The following is a 23,280-nucleotide window of genomic DNA, read 5'->3' on the forward strand; positions in this document are numbered from 1 at the left end:
CCTGGATTTATTGCTTATGTCACTGGTGGTGGGATGGGATATGATGGAGAGTTGGGGCAAACAGAGGGTAGATGTGGAAACTTATTCTTAGAATAAGGATCCAGGGTATATAGTGATGAAAAGTTTTACCTTGAAAATAGAAAGTCATGTGTACTATTTAAAAGAATGCTCTATCTTTATATATCATCTATCTATCTATCTATCTATCTATCTACCTATCTAGATATCTGTCATCTCTATCTTCCTGTCCATTTATCATTTATATTCTGCCTATAGTATTTGCCTGTACTTTGAAAAGCACACTTGTAGGAGGATTAAAATAAAAATAAAGAAGTGTGCACATCATGTAGTAAAGGGGAGGGGATAATTGTATTACCAGCCTGGAAAGAATAGTTCTGGCAATTGAGTATTTAATTTAGCTTAAGCTTCTGGCAATCAAGGCAAATTAAACAACTTCTATAAGACATAAGTAGTTATTGTTGGTGAAAGGAAGTGCACTATTATATAAAAATGAGAAAATATTCCCTAGCACTAAATCCTAAAATCTTATTCATGTACATAAAAGAAAACCTGTAGCAAAACATACAGTGCTTTATACAGCAGTTTGGCAGAAGATGCAAAAATGTTCTTCATTTGCACTTTATATATACCAATGTTGGATATAGAAGCAGCAGCCTTTAACAAAAAGAAACTGAAGACCATAAGCTGCTTTATCCATGAGCCTTCTGAATAAGAAAAAAAATTTAAGATGGTGCCAAAATAAAATGAAACAAAGCAAAACAACAACAGCACCTGTACAGCTCTGAACTATTATAGTTCTACCAGAGGCCTGGTGCACAAAATTTGTGCACAAGGTGTGTGTGTGTGTGTGTGTGTGTGTGTGTGTGTGTGTCTGTCTGTCTCAGTCTAGCCTGCACCTTCTTCAATCTGGGACCCATCCAGGCAGTCAAACATCCCTCTCACAATCCAGGACTGCTGGTTCCCAACCGCTTGCCTGCCAGCCTGCCTGATTGTCCCTAACTGCTTCTGCCTGCCAGCCTGATCACCCCCTAACCACTCCCCTGCCAGCCTGATTGCCCTTAACTTCCCTCCCCTGTGGGCCTGGTTGTCCCCAACTGCCCTCCCCTGAAGGCCTAGTACCCCACAACTGTCCTTCCTTGCAGGCCTGGTCCCTCCCAACTGCCCTCTCCTACTGGCCTGATTGCCCACAACTGCCTTCCCCTGCCAGCCATCTCATGTCCACATGGGGATGGCCACTTTTGACCACATTGGGCAGCCATCTTCTGTGTTGGAGTGATGGTTAATTTGCATATTACCTCTTTATTATATAGGATGGTTCATCAAGTTAAGATTTTATATGTAGCAGTCTTGCTCAGACTGTCACTTGTGAATTACAATTCTTTTAAACGTGAACGAACAAACCAATAAGAAAACACACACTCAGAAATAGCAACCAAAAGTGCCTTGAGAAAATTAGAGTCACGTGGCTGGTTTGCTCAGTGGTTAGAACTTTGGTCTAGACCAAAAAACCAAGGGGTTTTATTCCTGGTCAAGGTCACATACCTCAATTGCAGGTTCAATCCTTGACCCAGTTGGGCTCTAGCGGGAGGCAACCAATTGATGTGTCTCTCTCACGTTGATCTCTCTCTCTCTCTCTCTCTTGCTCTCTCTTCCATTTCCCCTCCTCTCCCTTCCACTCTCTCAAAAAGTATCAATAGAAAAAGTATCCTCAGGTGAGGATTAAAAAAATAAAAGAAAACGAGAGAATCTATTGGCACATGAAAGTGAAAATAATCCATTAATATTCTAATTTCAAGCTGCAGTTTGACCCCAAAGTTTGCAGTATCACTAGGGCTCTGGCTCCTTGGCCTCTATCCTCTTTGCTCTGTTATCTTTTCCTTCTGGTTAACCTTTCTCAGAACAGCAAACACCTCTGTTGCAGTTCCTGGGATCCTCACATTTCAAGTCCTATGCTTTAACATCAGAGGAAGGAAACAAAAGTCTTCTCCAAAAATACTGAAGAGAAGTTTAAACAATTAGCATCAGTTAAGAAACTGATGTCAAAATATAATATTAAGTAAATTAAGCCAATACAAAAGAATAGACAATTTCATATGATTTTCTAGAGTAGGGAAAATTAATCTCTGTGATAGAAATCAAAATGGGGTGCCTGTAGGAGAAGGAAATTGACTGTACAGGGACACAGAGGAACTTTCTGAAGTGAGAGAAATGATCTGTATTTTGTTTGGGTGGTGGTTCTAACAATTTATTCCTTTGTCAAAATTCATTGTATTGTAAACTTGTGATATATGCATTTTGCACCCTTAGAAAAGAAAGCCCAGGTACGAAGAGAGCATGCTGGCAGATGTAAGGAGAAGTGACTGAAGTGGGCTGACATCCGAGCAGGGAGACAGGAGTCTGGCACAGTTGACTTAGACCACACTGAGAGATGGTGGTCAAGTTCTGGATATATTTCTAATCGGAGCCCAACAAAATTAGCTTATTGAATTTAGCTTATTGACTGTATTGTGAGAGAAAGAAAAGAATAAAGGCTGACTCCTGGTATTGGCTCTGGCATCTAAGTAAATAGTGATGCCATTTACTAAGATGAGATAGAAGTAGTGACAATGGAGGTTTGGGTAAAGGTAGAGGTGCAGAAATCAAGACTTTGGTTTTGAACTTGACACGTCTGTCAGAAATGGACATGGAACTATCAGGAAGGCAAGTGGAAGTATAAGGGTAGAGTTTAAGGGCAGCTGGGGTGCAGATATAAACTTAAAGTTATGGGACCGGTGAAGACCTCCTGAGGAGAGAGGATAGGTAGGGAAGAGAAGAGGACAGAAGCTTGGGACAGGCTGAGATTTTTCAGAGAAGCTAAGATTTTGTAGGAATGAGGATTTTCTAGGAGCAGCAATGAAGAGCAAGAAGCATTCCATCCCGCCTGCAGACTGTTTAGGATGACAGGGGTGTCGAACTCAATCAGAGAAGGGGCCAAAATCTAAAATCCAGCCTAAATCGCGGGCCGAATGGTTTACTGAACAGTCATAAACTGACAATGTTAACCAGAAATGTGAATTTAAAATGAGTGGAACAATCTTTTCCTTAACAGTGCTGTTAACCAACTCACATGCTATAAAGCAAAACAGTAATATTGGTATCAAGCAAAACAGTAATATTGGAATGTACCTAAAATGCTTATTGTTTTGTTTTCTGGCTAGATGTCTGACACCGTTTTCCCCGGATCAATGAGTCAATGTTCGGTTTTATTTCTTGGGCTGTAGCAACCCGCAAAACAGCATGGAGGTTGTCATCGGTAATGCGTGATCTGTGCTTGTTTTTGTTCAGATTCATTATTGAAAACATCTGTTCACAAAGATAGGTGCTCCCGAACATGGATAGAATATGGGCAGCATGAAGTCGGAGCTCTGGCATTGAGTCAGGGGGCAGTAGAGGGTAGAAGTCCTCAATTTCAGCATCCTGAAACCTTGATTTCAGGCCACTGTCAGACTGAAGCTCGATTATCTCCATCTGAAGGTGATGGGGCACATTGTTGACATCAACTGTAAAAGGATTGGCAAAGATGTCAAAGTCTGAGTGCTGTGTTCTAAAGTCAGAGAAGCGCCGCTCAAATTCACTTAGTAAACGGCTAACTTTGGTAGCCAGCCGACTGCAAGGAAAAGTACCAGAAATAGTGATTGAGATACTCAAACAAACGGGAAAGTGGGCAAGATTGTCCTGTTCCAGTTGGGACTTCCATAGTTGAAGTTTACGCTGGAATGCTGTGATCATGTCAGACATCTTCGTGATGACTTGTTTGCGTCCCTGCAGCTTCAGATTCAGTTGGGCGAGATGCTCGCATATGTCACACATCATAGCAAAATCACATAGCCAGGCGGGATCCGACAGTTCAGGCAAGGGCTTTCATTTACTTTCCATGAAAAGAGCAATTTGTTCTCTGAGCTCAAAAAATCTTTTGAGGACTGCGCTCTTGCTCAGCCATCTTACTTCTGTGTGGTATGGCACGTCTCCATGCTCTGCACCCACCTCCTGTAAAAACTGCTGGAACTGGCGATGATTCAGGCCACATGCCCGTATAAAGTTAATAGTTTTAATGACTGTGGTCATTATGTCATTCGTGTCCAGAACTTTTCCACACATAGCCTCTTGGTGGATAATGCAATGATAAGTAATCAAGGGTGTGTGGCAGTGACTTTTTTGCATTCTTTCCTTCATTAGTCCAACCAAGCCTTTCTTTTCTCTGCACATTGAAGGTGCGCCATCGGTAGTTAGCCCCACCAACTTTTCCCAGGGTAATTTAAAATTAATTATAGATTTCTCCACAGCCTCAAATATATCTCTACCAGTCGTCGTCCCATGCATGGCAGCTACATCCAAAAGTTCCTCAGTGACAGAGAGGTCGGTCTTCGTAGCACGTATAAAGATGGACAGCTGCGCTGTATCAGTGTTGTCTGTGCTTTCATCGACAGCAAGTGAAAAAGCGAGATAACTGCATGCCTGTTTGACCAGCTGTGATGATAGATTTCCTGAGAGTTCTTGAACTCTATCTGCAATGGTGTTTCTTGACAAACTGACATTTTGAAAACTCTGTATCTTGTCTGGGCATACTTGCTCACACACTTTTAGCATACATTGCTTCAAAAAGACACCCTCTGAAAAACACCTTGAAGTACGGGCAATTTCTTCAGCCACTATAAAGCTTGCTTTCACTGTAGCATCATTTTTCGCTGTAGCCTTTGTAAACATTTGCTGCTGTGATTGTAGTTTGCCTTTTAGTTCTTTAACAATTTTATGCTTTTCTTCCAAAGTATATTTGCCATACTTAACATTATGTTTGGTGTCAAAATGACGACGTATATTGTACTCTTTCATCACCGACACTGTCTCATAACACAATATACACACTGGTTTGCCCTCTCTAAGCACAAACATGTATTCATTTTCCCATTTGTCATTAAATTGTCTGCCTTCACCGTCAACTTTTCTTTTCCTGGACATTTTGGGATCAATATTGGCAGTAAAAGATGTAGTTTATTGGAAATCTGCGTTAGAAGGAAAAAGTTGAAAACTGCACAGGGATAGCTTGATTTGGCAGATGGAGTGGAGAAAAAAAAGTCAGTCAATAAATGCCTGGCTGGGTACAGATAGCAGATTCTGTTGCGATTTTTATGCCTGCACTTTATGCCAGGAACTGGCAGCTTCTGCAGTGTATTTTTTATGCCCACACACTCACTCTCTCCTCTGCTCTGCCACCTGCACAACCACATCGGATGCTGGACTATAGGTCATGCCTCCTGAATCTCTCGTGACTTGTTATCTATGCGCATGCATAATAGATAGCAAGTACTGGCGGCTGGTGAGGCGGCGGCGAGATCACAAGCCTCCTATGTCACCTCGCGTCATTGTGATGGAACGCAGCGGAGTGCAGTGATGACAGCGTGGTGCGGGCCACATTGCAAGGCCTGGCGGGCCGGATTTGGCCCGCGGGCCTTGTGTTTGACATGTGTGATGTAGCATGTAGGGAAGACATGGCCACTTCTTAAGAGGGCTGCAGGGAATAAGTGTGACCAGGGACCCAGCCAAGATTGTTATCAGCAAAATCCTCTAGGTCCTAAAACTCTTTTTCTAAACAGTTCTTAGATCTTCTTGCTCTATGAAAAACTTAGCTGTCCTCAGAACATCAAGGAAGGCTTCAGTTAGAACAAGATACTCCAGGGAAGGTTCAAAAAAATTGAGGGGATAGAGAAGTTTTGAAGTTAAAGAGATTGGGTAATGAGGGATGACAGAAGCCTTGGATGTCTGGTGGTAGAAGTAAGTTGAGACTAGCTTTGAGGGCCTTTTAGGGGCACGTGAGTATTTAGTCCTCATTGGGGCTTTCTCTTGGCACCTCAGCGGTTTGTGGTGATGAGTTAAGGAGTAGGACTCTAAAAACTGAGTCCAATGGGCCTTCTTTAAATGCCCTGGGGAAGGCAGTCTCACCAGGAACCTGGGACGACTTCCATCACATCCCTGAACCAATCATTGTGGCCAGGAAAATTGGACTACAAAGACTATGAATGTCTGAAATTCAGGAAGGGAAGTGGGCTTGTGTCTGTGTGTATGTGTGTGCCTGAGCACTGGGGCTAACAGAAGAGGTTGCTGAGAGTTCCCAGGAGATAAGAGTAGATGGTTACTGAGTGGCCAAACCCAGCTCATCATCATTAGAGCCCCTCACCCAGCAACCAGCAAACATAATGCAGATGGCAACGCAGCTTGAGTGGATGGACCCATGTAAACATGTCCTCACTCTGGAAAAATGACTGGAAGCATTATCTTTAATGATGAAAAAAAATCATACAATTTGACTGGCAGTAACGTATTCTAATTTGATCAAAGAGGAAATTGTTTTGTAAGTTTAAGCACTTATCCATTGCAAAGTCCAGAACATCTAATGGTGTGTTATCTCATTTCTGCTATTTGTCTTCAAATGTAATTGCCCATAAGTACATGGGTCAATGTATAAAACACTTCTTTTTTCCCCCAACAGGAAGAAATGAAAAGATTGCAGAATCCTTTAGAACAAGTGAATGATGGAAAATATTTACTTGAAAAGTAAGTAAAAAATACGAAAGGAAATTCAATTATTTGCAAGGTTGAAAAGCTTGCATGAAAAAAAAAAAAAAGAAACACTGGCAAGGCAAAATTAAATGAGTAATTTGGCAGTTCCTTATGTATCATTGTGGTCAGGACTCAGAAATGTGTCTCTTTTGAGATATAGTTCAATAGATTCATGACTAGTTGAGCTATGATACACAAGCAATACTGATTAACAGAGCAATATGATGCCTGCAGATACCTCTGGTGGTATGTTTGAAGGCTTGAAACTTAAACCTGCCCAGTCTTTGGCTTTAAATCAGGGATGTGTATAGAAGCTGATTATAAATTTGCAAAAAAGTACACAGTTTACACTAAAACTAATAGAATGAACATTCGAAGTAATACTGCAGAATGGAACAAAACTGAGCTGAAAAGAAAGCAAAAAAGAGTTTAAATCAGAGGTAAAAAATACAGTCTTCCATTTAAGCTTTTTAAAAAGATTATACAATTAGAGCATGTGAGAGATATATTCTGATCTCAGTTTGTGGGTAAATGTTTAGAGATTTTATCTGATGTTAACATGAGACTGTGATTGTATGTGGCTTCTAAAAATATTACCGCAATATTCAACTCTTTAGTAGTCATGCAGTGTCAAGATAAAAGAAGAAAAATTAGCTATCATTTATTGAATATTTAGAGCGTACTCTCTACTAGTGAGTGCTTACAGATACTTCCTCCTGGAACTCTGATGATAGCCCAGTGATAAAGGCGTTGTTATTTCCCTTTTACAGACCAGGAAAGAGGCTCAGAGAGCTTTCAGCACTTGTGTAAGTGTGCTCAGCTGAGTGGTGAGGAAGGATGGGGGTCAAACCCAGGACTGAATCCCACCAGAGCCCCTGCTCTCAACCACTTGCTAAGTCCGAATGTCAAGCCCGTGTGAGTGTCACGCTGGGCTCTGGGCACCACATTTTAAAGGCATAGTTTATTTATTTATTTTTTTAATCCTCAATGGAGGATATTTTCCCACTGATTTTCAGAAAGAGTGGAAGGGAGAGACAGAGAAACATCGATTGGTTCCCTCCCACTAATGCCCCAACCAGGACCTGCATCTAGTCTGCAACCGAGGTAGGTGTCCTTGACCAGAATCAAACCTGGGACCTTTCAGTTCAAGAGCCGACACTCTGTCCACTGAGCTAAACTGGCTAGGGGTAAAGACATATTTTAAAGGAACATCCCCGAGAGTACCAGAGGAGGGCAATTAAAATTGTTAGGATTCTGAAGTCATGTGAAACTACTACAAGGGGCTGAGGGTGTGTGGCTGGAGAAAATAAATCTCAGAGGAGACATAATGGCTATCCTTAAACATTTGAAAGGATTTTCCTTTAAAAGAAGGGCTAAATTGCTCTTCTCACTCTAGAAAGAAAATAAGGATCAATGAGAAGGATTTATGGAGACACAGTTTGTGACTCAGAAAAAGGATAGCGTTTGTGAAATCCCAGCCTGCACCACAGAAAGGGCTTCTCTGTTATAGACACTGGAAGGGCCCAGGAGAGTGTGAATGACCATCCATCAGAGATACTGTTGAAAACATTCCTAGACATGGAACACCTTGAGCTTCATTCCTCTTTCTGCTTTTTCCTAGCTTTGTGGGTTGGGAAAAACCACTTAATCACCCTGAGGCCCACTTCCCCCTCTTCAAAAATGAAGATAATAACAGTGGCTTGACAATCTATTGAGAGTATTAACGGAGACATGTATGACAAGCGTGGCCTCTTCCCTTTCCATCTAGGGGGAGGGGACAGTTAATTGGGCTAGCTAGTTTCTCAGGTTTATTCCATTTTCATGATTCTAAGGATTCCCTGTCCCCACTTGAAGGACAGCTTGAGCCCTTGGATCAAACCAAGTTTCTGACTTACCTATGGATTTAATGTATCCTGGGTATGTCTGTTCTCATTAATATGCATAAACAAGAGTAACATAGTTCAATTATACCACCCCTTCTCACCACCACCATCATTAGCTATATGTAAGCAATTGTAACTGGGTTTTGTTTTTTTTTTCTAAACTAGAAATAAGATTTTTCCTTCAGTGGAGATTAGTGTTGTAATGATATGATCAGTGGTCCTTCACCCTGGCCGCACTTAGAATCACCCAGGGAGTTTAATAAGAATCTCCTGCATAAGCCCCACCTAGACAAATTGAATTCGAATCTCTGGGGGTGAGGTCCAGAGATCAGTATTTCTTAAAAGCTTCCTGTGTGTGATTCTAATAAGGAGCTGGGGTTGAGAACCAGTGGTCTAGATGCATTTTAGAATCCGTTGGGCCATTCAATAATCTCATGCAGCTTAATTCTCTGAGGACACACTTGCTCTGTGCTTTTCAGCTCATTTATCTATTCAATCTGGCTATGCTGGTTTTTCATTATTGATTTTAATGTAAGAAGTGAGCTCCGAAAGTTTTTTGTTTTGTTTTTTCCCCTGTTAATTGACCACAGCTCTATATTAAACCTCTCACCCACACGGGTGAGTACCTTCCTCATCCCCCTGTTCTCAGGAAGATACATGAAATAAGTGGTATACATACATATATATATATATATATATATATATATATATATATATATATATTTATATATATGGGCTTCTGCCTCTTCCTCGCTCCCTATTCTTTCCCTTTCATGATCTAGAGGCCTGAGAAAGCTAAAAAAAAGCTTCTGGAAATGGCCAGCCTGCTTTGTTTGCTTGTTTTCTCCAACCATGATTGAGGAATTCAAGGGATGGGAATTAAAGCTACTCCCAAAACAGGTAGGCCTTTGGGGTAAGCTCCCCCTTTCTACTTGTCCAGGAAGGAGGGAAGACAAACAGTGGCTGCCTGCCCTAACAGCTAGACCCATTTGCCTGGAATTCTGGAGACTTTCCTGTTCTGCTTTGAGGGCAGGGCTGTGTCCTTGAAAGCTGTCAAATTTGATTGAAAAATTGGTGTACTTTGAGTGAGCCGATTAAGCATTTAATAAAATGCTTAAAGCTGTAGCTGACTTAGGTGCTGATGTAAATCATCTCAGCTACTTGAAATGACCGTAAGTTAAATGAGAGTGGTGTCATAGCACTTGATCGGTTATTCCCCCTTGGAACATTACATTTATTCTGAATGCTCAACAGGGTTTTGTGGCAGGAAGTCTGTGCAAAGGGGGGAGAAGCTGTAACTCCATTCTGCTTGAGAACATGTATAGGGCCAGTTGAGTGTATTTGTGTACATGCCCGCACACACACCACACACACCACATACCCCCCCACACACACACACACTCTGAAGGCAACAGAGAAGAGCAATTAACTAGGAGACTGCTTATGACTCTATTGCTTTTTATAATAATTTATTAACTTATATAAGACAGCTATTTTTTTTTTTGTAAATATTGGATTGGGCTGGGTCTTCGGTATGAAATGCGTGATTGCAAGTTGTGTATTCTCCTGACATATAATCATGTCATCACCCACAGGCAATTATTGATAACATGCTCTAACATTATCCAATTTAAGTCTACTGGTATTTGTAGTTTATAGTGTGTTGAAGATGTATAAATAGTAACCCAAATTAACAAATTTGTTGACATTATTAAAAATGTTCTCTATGAGAACTTCAGCTTTGTCTCTGGTTGCTACAGGCTCCACAACCTCACCTATACCTCTATTGTTCAATTCAATAATTTGTTATTTGTTATTCAATAATTTGTTAATTTACAAAATCTTTTAAATACCCTTGTTATAAGGCTGTTGTCCCTACAAGAACATAGAATTATAAAAATGAGACTTTATATGCCAGACAACCATTGATTAGGTCCCATTAATAACATCCATCACATTGATAATTATGTAATATTCATCTCCTAGATTGTAAAACCCTAAGAACAGGGACCATGTCTAGTGCTTTCACCATTGTGTCCCTCTTGCTTTACGTCATTCCCGGCACAGAATATACCCAACATATTTGTGAGAGAATAAGGATGGAATACATAAGGAACCCTGAACACCAACAGCACAGAGCAAACAGGGGTGCATTTTTCCTTGCCCCACAACTTCCTAGCTGGGTAATTACAAAGCTATCTTGGGCTGATGGCGCCACCTAGTGGCCTTGTGTTATTATATCTGCTTTAACATGTTTTCTCCGTCCCTTGCTTATTCCTTTCTAAGGAGGGGGAGATAAGTACATTATCCTGATAGTGCTTCCAGCACAATGTTTTTTTCTTTTCTTTTCTTTACTATAAACATAATTTTAGTCCTCATTATCCTGCCAATTTGAATACCTTTATATATGTATATATATTTTTATTCTTCTTGCTCACTGCCACTTCAAACTATCTTTAAATATTCATTCAGCATGTTGTCATGTCATCCTGGTTAAAATGCTGTATGTTTTCCTGCGGATCAAAACTCATTGATGGTTTATTAAATCAATTTGATGGATAACCACTGACTTTAAAAAATTGAAATATAATTTAAAAAATACCAGAGAATAACATATGTAGTTGGAGAAATAATATTTCATTAAACTTCTGTTTCAGTTTTAAACACACATATCTTTACACATGCATGTGTATTCGATTGGGCTGTCAAATACTTGACTTATGAAAACCACAGCTAGGAGAATTCTGTTTAAGAAATCTGATATTAAAATCCTCTAAGCAGTACTTTGTGGTAGGGAGACTTGTGTTTTCATGTGGTTTCTTCTAAGTTTAACTTAAACTCTCTGAACCTCAGATTTCTCAGCTGTACCTTGGGAAAAATAACAACTGGTAGGCTACTGCGAGAATTAAATAATACATGTAAAGTGTCTATGACAGCTGTACACATTATGTGGTCAATGACTTAGTTTCCTGCTTATCCAAACTTATTCCTTTTACACTCCTACTTTTTAAAAAAAAATATATTTTATTGATTTTGTACAGAGAGGAAGGGAGAGAGATAAAGAGTTAGAAACATCGATGAGAGAGAGTCATCGATCAGCTGCCTCTTGCACACCCTGTACTGGGGATATGCCCACAACCAAGGTACATGCCCTTGACTGGAATCGAACCCGGGACCCTTCAGTCCCCAAGCCGACGCTCTATCCATTGAGCCAAACCGGTCTCGGCTACACTCCTACTTTTATCCTCCACTTCCATTAAATAGATATCTTTATTATCTAGCCTGAATTTTTCACCTCTACGCCTTTATTATAATGTCTTCCTCATATGTACTATCTTTCACATAGCAATTTACCTAATTCCTGTCCATTCTTCAAAACCCAGCTGAAGTGTCACCTTTTCCGTGAAGCCTTCCTTGACCATTGTAGCACCCAGTGGTTGTCTTATAAGCTCCTTAGGAGCACTGCCTGTCTACCTCTGCCTTTCTCCAGGGCAGAGATTCATGTGTTGTGCACAGTGGGAGCTTTGGAAAAGCTTACAAGATGAAAAGGGGAAGATTCAATGGCAGTGGCAGCATTGGAGATGAATGAAATTCTCATTACAACTTACTGGTTGGACATTGCCATTGGATTTATAACGTTATTTTTATTCTCTGCTCCCCCTCCTCCCCCCCCCCCCCGCAATGGTTCAGAATTCTGCCTTTTCTTCACTTAAGGGAAATGATTTTCATGCCTTAGAAATGCATGTTGGACTGAGTGGTTGAAATAAAAAGAACAGAAAAGGTAACAGGAAAAACAACATTTTATTTCTATGTTATAGTTATTTAGCCATCATCCATCAATAGGAACTTTTAGGACTCTGTTAATAAATTAAAATGAAAATAATTGAATATATGTCTGCTTTAAAAAATAAATATAAATTGGCAGCATTACTGCTATAAATGTTATTTTTCTGGACTTATATATTGAGACATTATTTCTATTTGCAGTCACCAGTTGGCCATGGATATGGAGAATAATATTGAAAAATATCACCTCAATCTACAGCCCTTGGAATCAAAAGTGAAAATGTAAGTTATTTCAAAGTTTACATTAAAACAATAGTGTTAAAGGTTTTTTTTAAAATTAATTTCTGAACTACTCTAGAGTTTTGTGGAGTAAGAATTGCACATTTATTTTACATTTATGTGTTACACATTATATCCTCTCTGGTCTAAGCAGCAACAAAGCTGTTTTGGGCACATAGCACCATCTGCTGGATGGGGTAGGGAATTATTTGATTGTCATCACTTCATTTCTTGGTTTTCTTCCTCCTTCAAGCAGAACTTCCACTGGTATTTTCCTCTTTCTTTTATCTTAGTGACCAGGTTAATTCCATCTTGGAACAATGTGGTTATTTCACCTTATGGTATTTCTTGATCACACACACACACACACACACACACCCTTTCAACTCTCTTTGTCCTATTTCCATTCCACTTCTCATCTAAATATTTTTGAAAAACATTTCTTGTCTTTCTCATTTTCTATCCTTTAATTTTTTTATTCTCTCTTACTAAGGCCAAATATTAGTTCCTTTTCCCCATGTATGTGACTATTGCACTAACTGCTAAAAAAACACCTCTTATAATATCAATAAAACTGGAACTAATAAGCTACAAAGTGAGACAGGCCTATTAAGGAACAAAATGACAACTTTTTAAAACCATTTTTAAGTAAAGAAGGGGCTGTCATGATCCCCTCAGAAGAAATTTTAAACTATTCATGCCTGCTCTCTGAGAGCCTACCATTCTGATTTTCCTTCAGGGGCACATATAAGAATTGTCACTGAGGGTGTGTAACACACACACACACACACACACACACACACACACACACACACACATGCATACACACACACACACACTCAGCTTAATGCTCTAAGAAGTATGCTTCTGAGAAATGAAGTATGCCAGAGCTTGGCCAGAATCACGGATCATTTGCAAAAAGCCCAGAGGAATCTTGACAGAAGAAGCCACTTGAAGAAGGGGGTCTTGCCATGTACAGTAAGCCATTGCTGGGTTTTGGAATTGACACAGAAATGATGCAGATATGTAATGTCCTGCTGGATGAAGGCAAATAGCAACACACACCATATAAATCTGCATTAACTTTGGTTATCAGTCAAAAGCTTGCCTCTGAGCGAGCACATCGGGCTGCCTCTCCAGATGAAGTTCAAACATGGCTTTGGAGCCCATGGGGTCCCCCCCCAGGAAGCTCTGCATTACACTTGCTAAATGAATAATGAATCAGGCTACCAAGTCATTTTCTCTAAGCAGTATGTCAGCCTCACCGCACAAATGTTAGTTTCCAGCCATCCGCTGCTTCATCCTTAAGAGCTTTTCTCTTATAATAATGTCCTCTTAAATGAAAAAAGCTGAAAAGGAAAATTGGCTGGGTCAGAAATTAGAGTGTTTTATTTGAACGCTGAAATGAAGTTAGGAAACCTCCCTCTTTCATCATCTCTAATATGTAGAGGCAGAGGGGCAGGTGCCAGGAGGAGGAACGGGCAAGGAAAAAACCATCCCTGTGTCTGAGAGTCTAGCCAACTCAGAAAGTCTGGGATTTTATGTGTAGCTGGTTTGATGGAGGAGTTTTGGCTCAGTGAGGTGCAAACCGAATGGCTTTATATCTTCTAATAACTCTGGACCCCATTTCCACTCACTGGATGGGGAGGAGGGAGAGAAAACTTAATCTTGCCCCATAATGGAATGTGAGTCCCATTTGGAGATTTTAGTCCAGTTCAGTGACTCTTGTCTAATCTGGTTATTAAATTGTTAACTGTCATGTCAGGTTAAACATCTCCCCTCCACACACATCTGACCTTTCCTACCGCTGTGCAGCCTGCTCCCCTCTCTTCCATCTCCCTTTTCTAATCTCCCCATCTGCTTTCCTCCCTCTTTTCCTCCCACCTTGATGTCATCTCACTCACCATTCATTTGTTAAACTCCAAAGCTTCCCCAGTCTTCTCATTGATGGTGAACATTCAAGCTACCGGATAGTTGTAGCTCCCAGACAGTTATTTTAAAACAACACTGTGGGGCTGTTTTATTGCTTGTGGTAAGAGCCATTGGATCTCCTCTGAGTTCCCCACCAATGGTGTATGCCGTCTCCCCCAGGATGACCTTGGCATCATCCACAGGGAGAATCTTGGCATACCCCTCTTTACTCCCACTTTCCAAGAGATGTTCTTTAGACCTTCAGGGCATTGGGTGTGAAAGATGGGGGCTTGCCCCAGGTTGCTGAGTCACTGCCAAACTTCACAGGCTTTTTCTTAGGGTTTTATAATTTCTGTTGGTAAAACCCAGCTGGACATCTGCCTTCCCCCAGGGGGTAGAAGGAAATAAGGTTACTATACCATGAAATCTGCTATTCTGGAAACTCTCATCCCCCTTCCCTGATGAGGAAAAGCAAGTAGTAGGTTCCAATTGAGGTTTCTGGATAGTCCAGCCCCTGCAAGATGGGATATACACTGGCAGGTCAATCTCTGAACATAAAAGATAGAGCAAGATGAGCACTGTTCTCAGGTGTCGCTATCTTTACTGTACACCTTCCTTAGTGGGAGCCCTGGATGGGGGTTGGGTGGGTCAAGAAAGGGTCTCAGTTGTTTCCTTTACTCAGGACAACATAAATAGGAAATAATATGGTTAAGAAAGGCTAAATCTACATGTGGCTGTTCCAAGTATAATTGGAAGGAAGGAGATGGTGGAAGTTAGAAGAAATACCGGGAAGAATGCATTGCCTGATTCATGAATGTAAAGAGGCAATTTTGAGTTTTAGACTTGGATGATCAAAGAACTGCATCAAAAGGGCAAAAGCAATCAAGATTGCACAGCTGTTAATAAAAAGTCACGTTGGGTAAGGGAAAAGGCAGGTTTTCTGAAGATCAAGCAAAGGCAAGCCTCTCAAATCAGAAAATGTAGCTAAAGCAAAAGTAATATTGAAAGCACCATAATGAAGGCTCTCAGCACAACTTGAAGACTAAAGATGGATGTTCTTTAGAGCCAAGACTGGATCAAGGGTCTGAGAATGACACCACATCAAAGGAGTGGGGGTTTCAGCACAGAGGCCTGACTGGGAAGGAAGGAAACAGACTCACTAGATCCCATAATTGAAAAGTTGTGTAATCCCTCTCCTGTGTTTTAACAATATATTTATTTTGTGATGAACAATGTAGAGATCTATTGAATCTACCTCCCCATTTTTTTTCACTTCAATTTTTTTCCTTTTTATTTATTTGTTTTAAATTTATCTGTATTGTTGAAAGTATTATAGATGTTGCCTTTGTTTGTTTGTTGCTTTTTTCTCATTGACCTCCTCTACACTGCACCTGCCCCTCCCATGCTTTCACCATTCTATGGTCTGTGTCCCTGGGCCATACATTTATACATATAAATTCTCAGGTTAATCAGTTAACCACTTCCCTTCTCCCCACTCTTCCCCCTTCTGCTGGGGTTCCATTCCCTGACTGGAGGCAACACATCCAAATAATCTTTTTAAAGTTTTCTCATTAAATTGTTCAATTCCTCTCATTTTTTAAGATTAACATGTATGATTTAACGATGAAACATTTAGATTCTAAAAAGGAGACACACACATGAGAAAGAAAAGAATTCCCTCCAAAATATCAAAGATAATCTTCTCCATGCAATTGCACCTTTTCCAAATACATTTTTACATCAAATTGGGCGAATAGAATAATGCCAGTAAAGATCCGCAGGAATCCTGCATATCCTATCAGTGGATGCAATTTGCACATGCTACTTAAAAATATTTGAAAGTGATTGATAGTCTTAAGCAATCATAATGACTTATCCAGGAGCTCTCTTTGTCAAGTGTGGGGCTAAGTGACTTAGAAACCTTATCTGTGACTCCTTGCAAGAATTACAAAGAAGTTATTATTATTCTCATTTTGTGGATAAGCAAAATGTAGGCCAATAAGGTTAGTTCTTTGCCCAAGGCTACAGATAATGAGACATAAAACCTGCATCACTCTAAGTGCACTTACTTTCTGGGGGGAAAATGATGAACCCACCTCCACCAGTGCTACAGCTACAGCGGTAACGATTTCCTCTAAAAGCAAAACCCTAAAAACTGGCAGAGCAACCCTTTCACATTGACCAAACAAAATGAAAACCACACGGAAGCAGGTAGAAAAGGCCATTAACCACCCAGTGCAATGATTCACAGTTGGGAGACAACTCAAGACCTGGAGCTTCTTCCTGAGGAGCAAGAGGTTCACACTCCAACTTTTAAGACCAGCGCCAAGAGATGAGCCCCCAAAACACGTGGCTCTGAAGACCACTGGGACTCATGCCCAGGAGACCCATGGGCTATGGCAAACTGAGGAACAGCTCTCTTTTTGTTTTAGTCCTCGCCTAAGGATATGTGTTCTTTTTTTTAAAAAAAAAAAATTGATTTCAGAAAGAGGGAGAGATAGAGAAAGGGAGAAACATGGATGGGTTGCCTCCTGTACATGCCCAAAGCTACAAATTGTGTATGTGTCCTGACCAGGAATTAAACCCATAGCCTTTTGGAGTACAGGATGATGTCCAAATAACCAAGCTACCAGCCAGGGCTGAGGAGCAGCTATTAAAGGGCTTGTGTCCAGACTTACCCTCAGCACAGAAGCAGTCTTTTGAAAGAGACTCGTTTGCTAATTTTAAAGCACAGGTCTGAGGGGCAGAGCCTGCTTCAATACTCTCTGGGGATGGAGTCTGGCCAGTGCCATCTCCTTGCCTCCATCTGCTTTGCTAAAGCAGGTAAGGGCCATCTTTCTCTTTCTTTTTAAATTTCTCTTCTTTTTATTTTTCTTTTCTTGTTCTTTTTTCATAAGTGCCATCTTTGTACTCTACTCCTGGTACCAGATCTTCACACCCTCCCTCTGCTGCACTCCAGAGCACCAGCATCTCCCACAGCAGGACTTCAACACATGTCCGGTGCCCTGGTTTTACGTCTGGTGACCTTGTTTTTGTGGCTGCTGCTTAGGGGATAGCTCTTGATTTCCTGGCTCTGGTGGCCGCAGGGCTTGAGTTGTTTGGACTCACGGGACTATAATAGTTGTAGAGACAGTTCTTAATAGGCTGCCACCCCTGGGATGCTGCATAGACAGTCAGAGGGTGAGTGAAGCGCACTCTTTCTGTGAAGGAGGCCTACTTGTCCTGAAGCTTCCGGGCAGGCTTCAGTTAGGCACGCAGCTAGAGCCTGTGAGGGTGCTTGCTCTCAGGGAGCGTGGGCTGGGGGACACATCTTTGTGCTCTCCCTTTGCCTTGCTGCCGCTCACTGGTGTCTCCCAAAAAGGAGATTATACACTTGTCTAGAACCCTGATTTTTGCAATTGTCACCCAGAACGTATTGCTACCTGGCCTGGCTCCGGTGGGTAGTGGGACTTACGCTTGTGGTCCCGCAGGCTGTATATTTGTATGCTTTAAAAACTGCGGCCTGCATGCCTGGCTTCCAGCCAGCTGGAATCCAGGTGCTGACAGAGATCCTCTTATTTGAAACACTGCCTGGTCTTGGCACACCCTCAACATTGGGGAGCGGTGAAAAATAACGTAGGCTGCTGCCTGGACAGTCACAAAGGTTTGAGAGACAACCAAGAGCTAGGGCAGGGCTGAATGATAAGTTTATCTTCTTCAGAAGGCTGATCCTTGACTGGGAGATGTGGCTGTTTTCATCTAATGCATAGACACCAATGCGGAGTTAGGCAAAATAAGAGAACAAAGGAATGTGTTCCCAATAAAGGAAACTGATAGAACCCCAGGAAAAACACCCTTTGTGAAATGGAGCTGAAGTCAGGAATTACAAACCAGGCAGAAACTGGAGTGGAGGAGAAATAGGCCAGAGGCACGGGATGCTGTGGAAACCTGCTGCCTGTGCAGGCCCCTTTCCTGGCACTTGGGCAGGTTTGTCAGGACACAAGCTTGGGGCAGACACCAAGTAATGAAAACATAACCTTTATGTTAGGATAACTTTTATTTGCATGTAGACAATTTAATAGAAATGAAAGAAAAAAAAAATAGGCGTTCTGCTTACCTACTAAGTCAGAATGTGACGATCAAGCCCACAACCTTGTTCCTGCTGTATTCCTGTCTCGCTGAACCATGAGGAGGGAGCACAGTGCAGTGGGGACACAGGGAATCTGGTCCAAGTGTTGGGTCTGTCCATTAGTTTCATCTTCTTCTCTAAAACTTGGCCAGGACTCCTGTTGCAACTCAGACTAATGTGTATAGAAAAAGGTTATATATTGGAACCCTGTCAGAAACACTCAGGGCCTAATGTGCTCCAAGCACAGCTAGACTCAGGTGGTGGAACATGGTCACTAGACACCTGTCTTTCTTCTTCTGTAAGCTCTGCTCTTCATATTCTTTTTAAAAAAAATATATTGTATTGATTTTTTACAGAGAGGAAGGGAGATGGATAGAAAGCTAGAAACATTGATGATAGAGAATCATCGATCAGCTGCCTCCTGCACAGCCCCCCACCAGGGATGTGCCCGCAACCAAGGTACATGCCCTTGACCGGAATCAAACCTGGGACCTTTCAGTTCACAGGACAATGCTCTTTCCACTGAGCCAAGCTATTGTACTTCCAGCTGCTCTTCATGTTCTTGTTTCATTCTCACAGGGTCTCCATAACATTGTGGCAAAGTGGCCTTGGATGGCTCTAGGCTTATCTTCTACCAGCTGGAACTCTCCAGGTGAAAGGGGGCTTCTTTCTCAGCAGTCTTGCCATGGCCTGACCTGAGCCATGCCATTGCCCCTGGCTAGTCAGCCCCAACACACAGGTTGCTCTCTACAGTGCAGGGGTAAGATCTATTTCATCCAACTCTCATGGGAAAATGGTGTTGGAACAGAAAGAAGGAGAGATTCATATTGGGCAGGCAAAACCTGCTGCTGTGGTATCATAGTGCCCTCCTGACAGCTCATCTGTGGTAAGGACTGAGTGGGAGAAAACACACAAAAAGAGCTGTGTGTAATTAGATATTATCTCCTGTGAAATTCAGACTTGTGACCTTTTTCAATGGTGTCCTCTTTTTTCCATCTCCAACTTCAGCCTACTTGATAATAATATATTTTGAACTTTAAAAAATTATTTAGTAACATTGAAGAACTAGGAACCTTCATGTGAGAATCCAGATTTCTGACTGTTCTTGTAAAGGTGACAGAACCTCATTAGGAGATTCTTCTTCTTCTTTTTAAAAAAATATATTTTATTGATTTTTTACAGAGAGGAAGGGAGAGAGATAGAGAGTTAGAAACATCGATGAGAGAGAGTCATCGATCAGCTGCCTCTTGCACACCCCCTACTGGGGATATGCCCGCAACCAAGGTATATGTCCTTGACCGGAATCGAACCTGGGTCCCTTCAGTCCCCAAGCCGACGCTTTATCCATTGAGCCAAACCAGTTTTGGCAGGAGATTCTTCTTTGCCGGAAGCAGGCACTGCCCAGCCTATCCTCACCTGGCCTCGGGTGACATCTGGGGTCCTCTTCATGTCTTTAGTATTTCCACATTCTCTTATAAATTAGAAAAGGGCAAACTATCTGTCCACTTGGAAGAAAGGAAGATTGAATTCTTAACCTCTGACTTAAGAAAAACTGATACATTACTTTCCAAATTCCATAGAACTAGAAGGGACGCCTCAATGCAAATCCACCGTGCAGACCTCACCTCAGTTTTGATCATTAATTAGTGTTGTTCTTTAAAGATGTCACACTGCCCTCTGGTGCTCAACATGCTACACTGCAATATCTCAAGTGGCCACTACATTCTCTTTCTATAGCACATGTGTCAAACACAAGGCCCGCGGGCCAAATCCGTCCCGCCAGGCCTTGCAATGTGGCCCGCACTGCGCTGTCATCACTGCACTCCGCTGCGTTTCCATCACAATGACAGTTTATGACTGTTCAGTAAACCATTTGGCCCACGATTTAGGCTGGATTTTAGATTTGGGCTCCTTCTCTGATTGAGTTCGACACCCCTATTCTATAGTCTCTGAATAATTAAAAGGGGAGGGGGGGGAGAGATAGAGAGAGAGACAGAGAGAGAGAGACAGAGAGAGAGAGATCATTCTACTTTAAAAATAACTTTTAAAATTTCAGAGATCTTTAAGCCCTTAATGGGCAGAATTTGTTAGTGGGGCCCTGGAAGACACTCAGCTACTCAGCACTTGGGAGAATATGGAAATCACTAACAGTTTCCAAAAGTTCAATACTCCTCAATAAAATGGGTTCCTGGAAAAAGCAACAAGACCCAGGCATGTGATCTTATAGGGCCTTCTTTGAGATTGTGTGTAAAATCTTTAAACCAAAGAAAAATAACTAAGGATGCATTGCATAATAAAACAGTGACCACCTAGAACCCAAACCAGGGTCAGATCCACTTTAATGGGACCTGAAGTATATGTAATTTGGAGGGCCCTTTTTAAAAAAGCCTAAAACATATCTACCTTTCCAATTTTATATAAACCATGAAGAGCCTTATAGGCTCTAGCAGAAGCTTCTGGCCTCTAAGTAAGTAAGGGCCCCTGAGACTTAAGTTTCATAGTTTCAGAGAAATTGGCCTCAGATCCCAAGGAATTGTTTCACTGCAGCTCCAGGGCTTTTTCTTGAGCATTATAATTCGCCTTAATAAATTAGGGAACACACACAACTCAGTAATACGGTAGCATTTCTGTGTGTTCTTTATATCCTCTGACTGTTGAAAATTGATCATCTTTGAACCACTCTAGCCAAATGAAAGCAAATCAGTTTGTTTATACAGAAACAACTTTAATGACGTTAGCTGTATGTGGAAGAATTATAGAAGATCAGACCCTTCCAGGAGTCAAAGAGATAATGAAAGAATTAGGGCAGCTATATTAAATGACTGGATCCTGACACTTGGTGTTCATGTTCAGCTCACTCCCTGGAGAAGACAGATTGTGTTCACTGATCACTTGTGAAAATCTAGATGTTAATCACCAGGATTATAAGCCAGTCTAAGTCGGGGGGAAAATCACCTAGCTTTCACAAAGAAGAGGTTTCTATTACCCAGAGCAGAAGATGACATTTTTTGGATACTAATCATAGGAAATAACAAGTTTTCTTAGAGCCTAGCCAATGTTGATCAATGGTTGAACATCGGCCTATGAACCAGGAGGTCATGGTTCGATTTCCAGGCAGGGCACATACCCAGGTTTTGGGCTCAATCCTCAGTGTGGAGCTTGTGGGAGGCAGCTGATCGATGATTTTCTCTCATCATTGATGTTTCTATATCTCTCTCAATCTCCCTTTCTCTCTGAAATCAATAGAAATATATAAAATAATTTATCATAATAAAAGCGTAATATGCGTAATATGCTTAATTAGGCTGGATGTCCTTCTGACGTCCCTCCATCCTTCCAGACAAGCTGGGGCTGCGAGGGAAGCCAGAGTCCCAGCTGCCAGAGGGAGCTGGTGCCAGCAACTGGGGGAAGGAAGGCCTACTCTTGCACAAATTTTGTGCATGGGGCCTCTAGTAAAATAATAAAATAAAAGGTTTCCTGAGATGAAATCTCAAGCAGCCATTAATCACATATTACTTTAATTTTCTGAGTAGTACATAATACTCTTAGATATTTTTTCTTCTCCATTATTTTGTTTATTTATCAAACATTCTCTGTGTCTGTAAAATCCGTGACCACAGGGCTCTTGCCTGTACTGTCCCAGAGCAGGGCCACTGCACCTGGCCACGTCCACTGCACTCTGTAAGATCACAAGATGCCCTTCACCTCGTGTGTATGTCACAAGAACTTCCCTGCAGTCTGTCCAGAACCCAGGGCTGACCCGGGCACAGAGCAGTCCTCAACAGTGCTGTCCTGAACAAATGAGCACGTGTTACGTCAGCCTGTGCGTTATTTTCATTTGAAACAGGATGAGAAATGGAAAGGTTTTTGCGTTCCATGAATCCAAGTACATTTACATGAGCAGAGCAGTGTCACTTAGACGGATGACTTTTTCTGACTCAGCTGACACTTGTGAACTGATTTAGCTTAGTCACGGCTGTGAAAGTCAAACCAGTAAAACAGAGAGACAGTTGGGTCTTCAGATTTCTGTGCCACCTTCTGTGGGTGCCATTTCCCAGGCTCCAAAGCCACTTCCTTCAGACTCCTTGTGCACAGCTTGTGTGTTGTGACTGGGGAGTGATGGTACGTGTGCTGCTGTTGTTTCTGTAGCATTCAGCGAGCCTGGCGCGAGTACCTGCAGCGGCAGGACCCTCTGGAGAAGAGGTGCCCGTCCCCGCCCTCGGTGTCCTCGGACAAGCTGAGCAGCTCCGTCAGCATGAACACCTTCTCCGACAGCAGCACGCCCGTGAGTGCCATTTTCCTTTTCATGGTCTGACTGGCCAATCCCCTGATCACCGGGGCCCTGGCGCCAAGAGAGCATCTTGGGATGGGAACGGGTGGCTTGAGATCAGAGGACATCTGTTGCTTGTTCGTGTGAACCCACGGTGAGGGTGTGCTGTCACCAAATGAAGACATGATTCATAAACACCCTATGAACTTGATCAACTCTGCGGGAAGTGATGCGTTTGACATCAACCTAAACCATTTATGTGTTTGCATTCCTCTATTACTGAGAGTACCTTCCTTTTCTTTATAACAACATGCTCCATTTAGTCTGTGCCTCTGGTGGCGTTTTGCTGTGCTAATGTGATAGGAGATGCATCTGATTGTAAAGATTATAAAGAGAACTTTTACAGAAAGTATTGAAAAGGCTTATAA

General features: G+C 41.8%; 1 protein-coding gene across 1 annotated transcript in view; it reads left to right on the forward strand.

Annotated features, from left to right (window-relative positions):
• The window catches only part of IQCJ (IQ motif containing J), a 160,039-nt gene extending 137,142 nt beyond the window's left edge, over positions 1 to 22,897 (forward strand). Inside the window, exons 2-4 of the mRNA XM_045585216.1 lie at positions 6,545 to 6,609; positions 12,486 to 12,566; positions 22,732 to 22,897. Coding sequence (XP_045441172.1) covers positions 6,545 to 6,609; positions 12,486 to 12,566; positions 22,732 to 22,897 — 312 coding nt within the window. The remainder of the gene's footprint in view (positions 1 to 6,544; positions 6,610 to 12,485; positions 12,567 to 22,731) is intronic.
• Positions 22,898 to 23,280: the final 383 nt, after the last annotated feature.

This window comes from Pipistrellus kuhlii, unplaced genomic scaffold (assembly GCF_014108245.1).
Source record: "Pipistrellus kuhlii isolate mPipKuh1 unplaced genomic scaffold, mPipKuh1.p scaffold_m20_p_2, whole genome shotgun sequence".
Lineage (NCBI taxonomy): Eukaryota > Metazoa > Chordata > Mammalia > Chiroptera > Vespertilionidae > Pipistrellus > Pipistrellus kuhlii.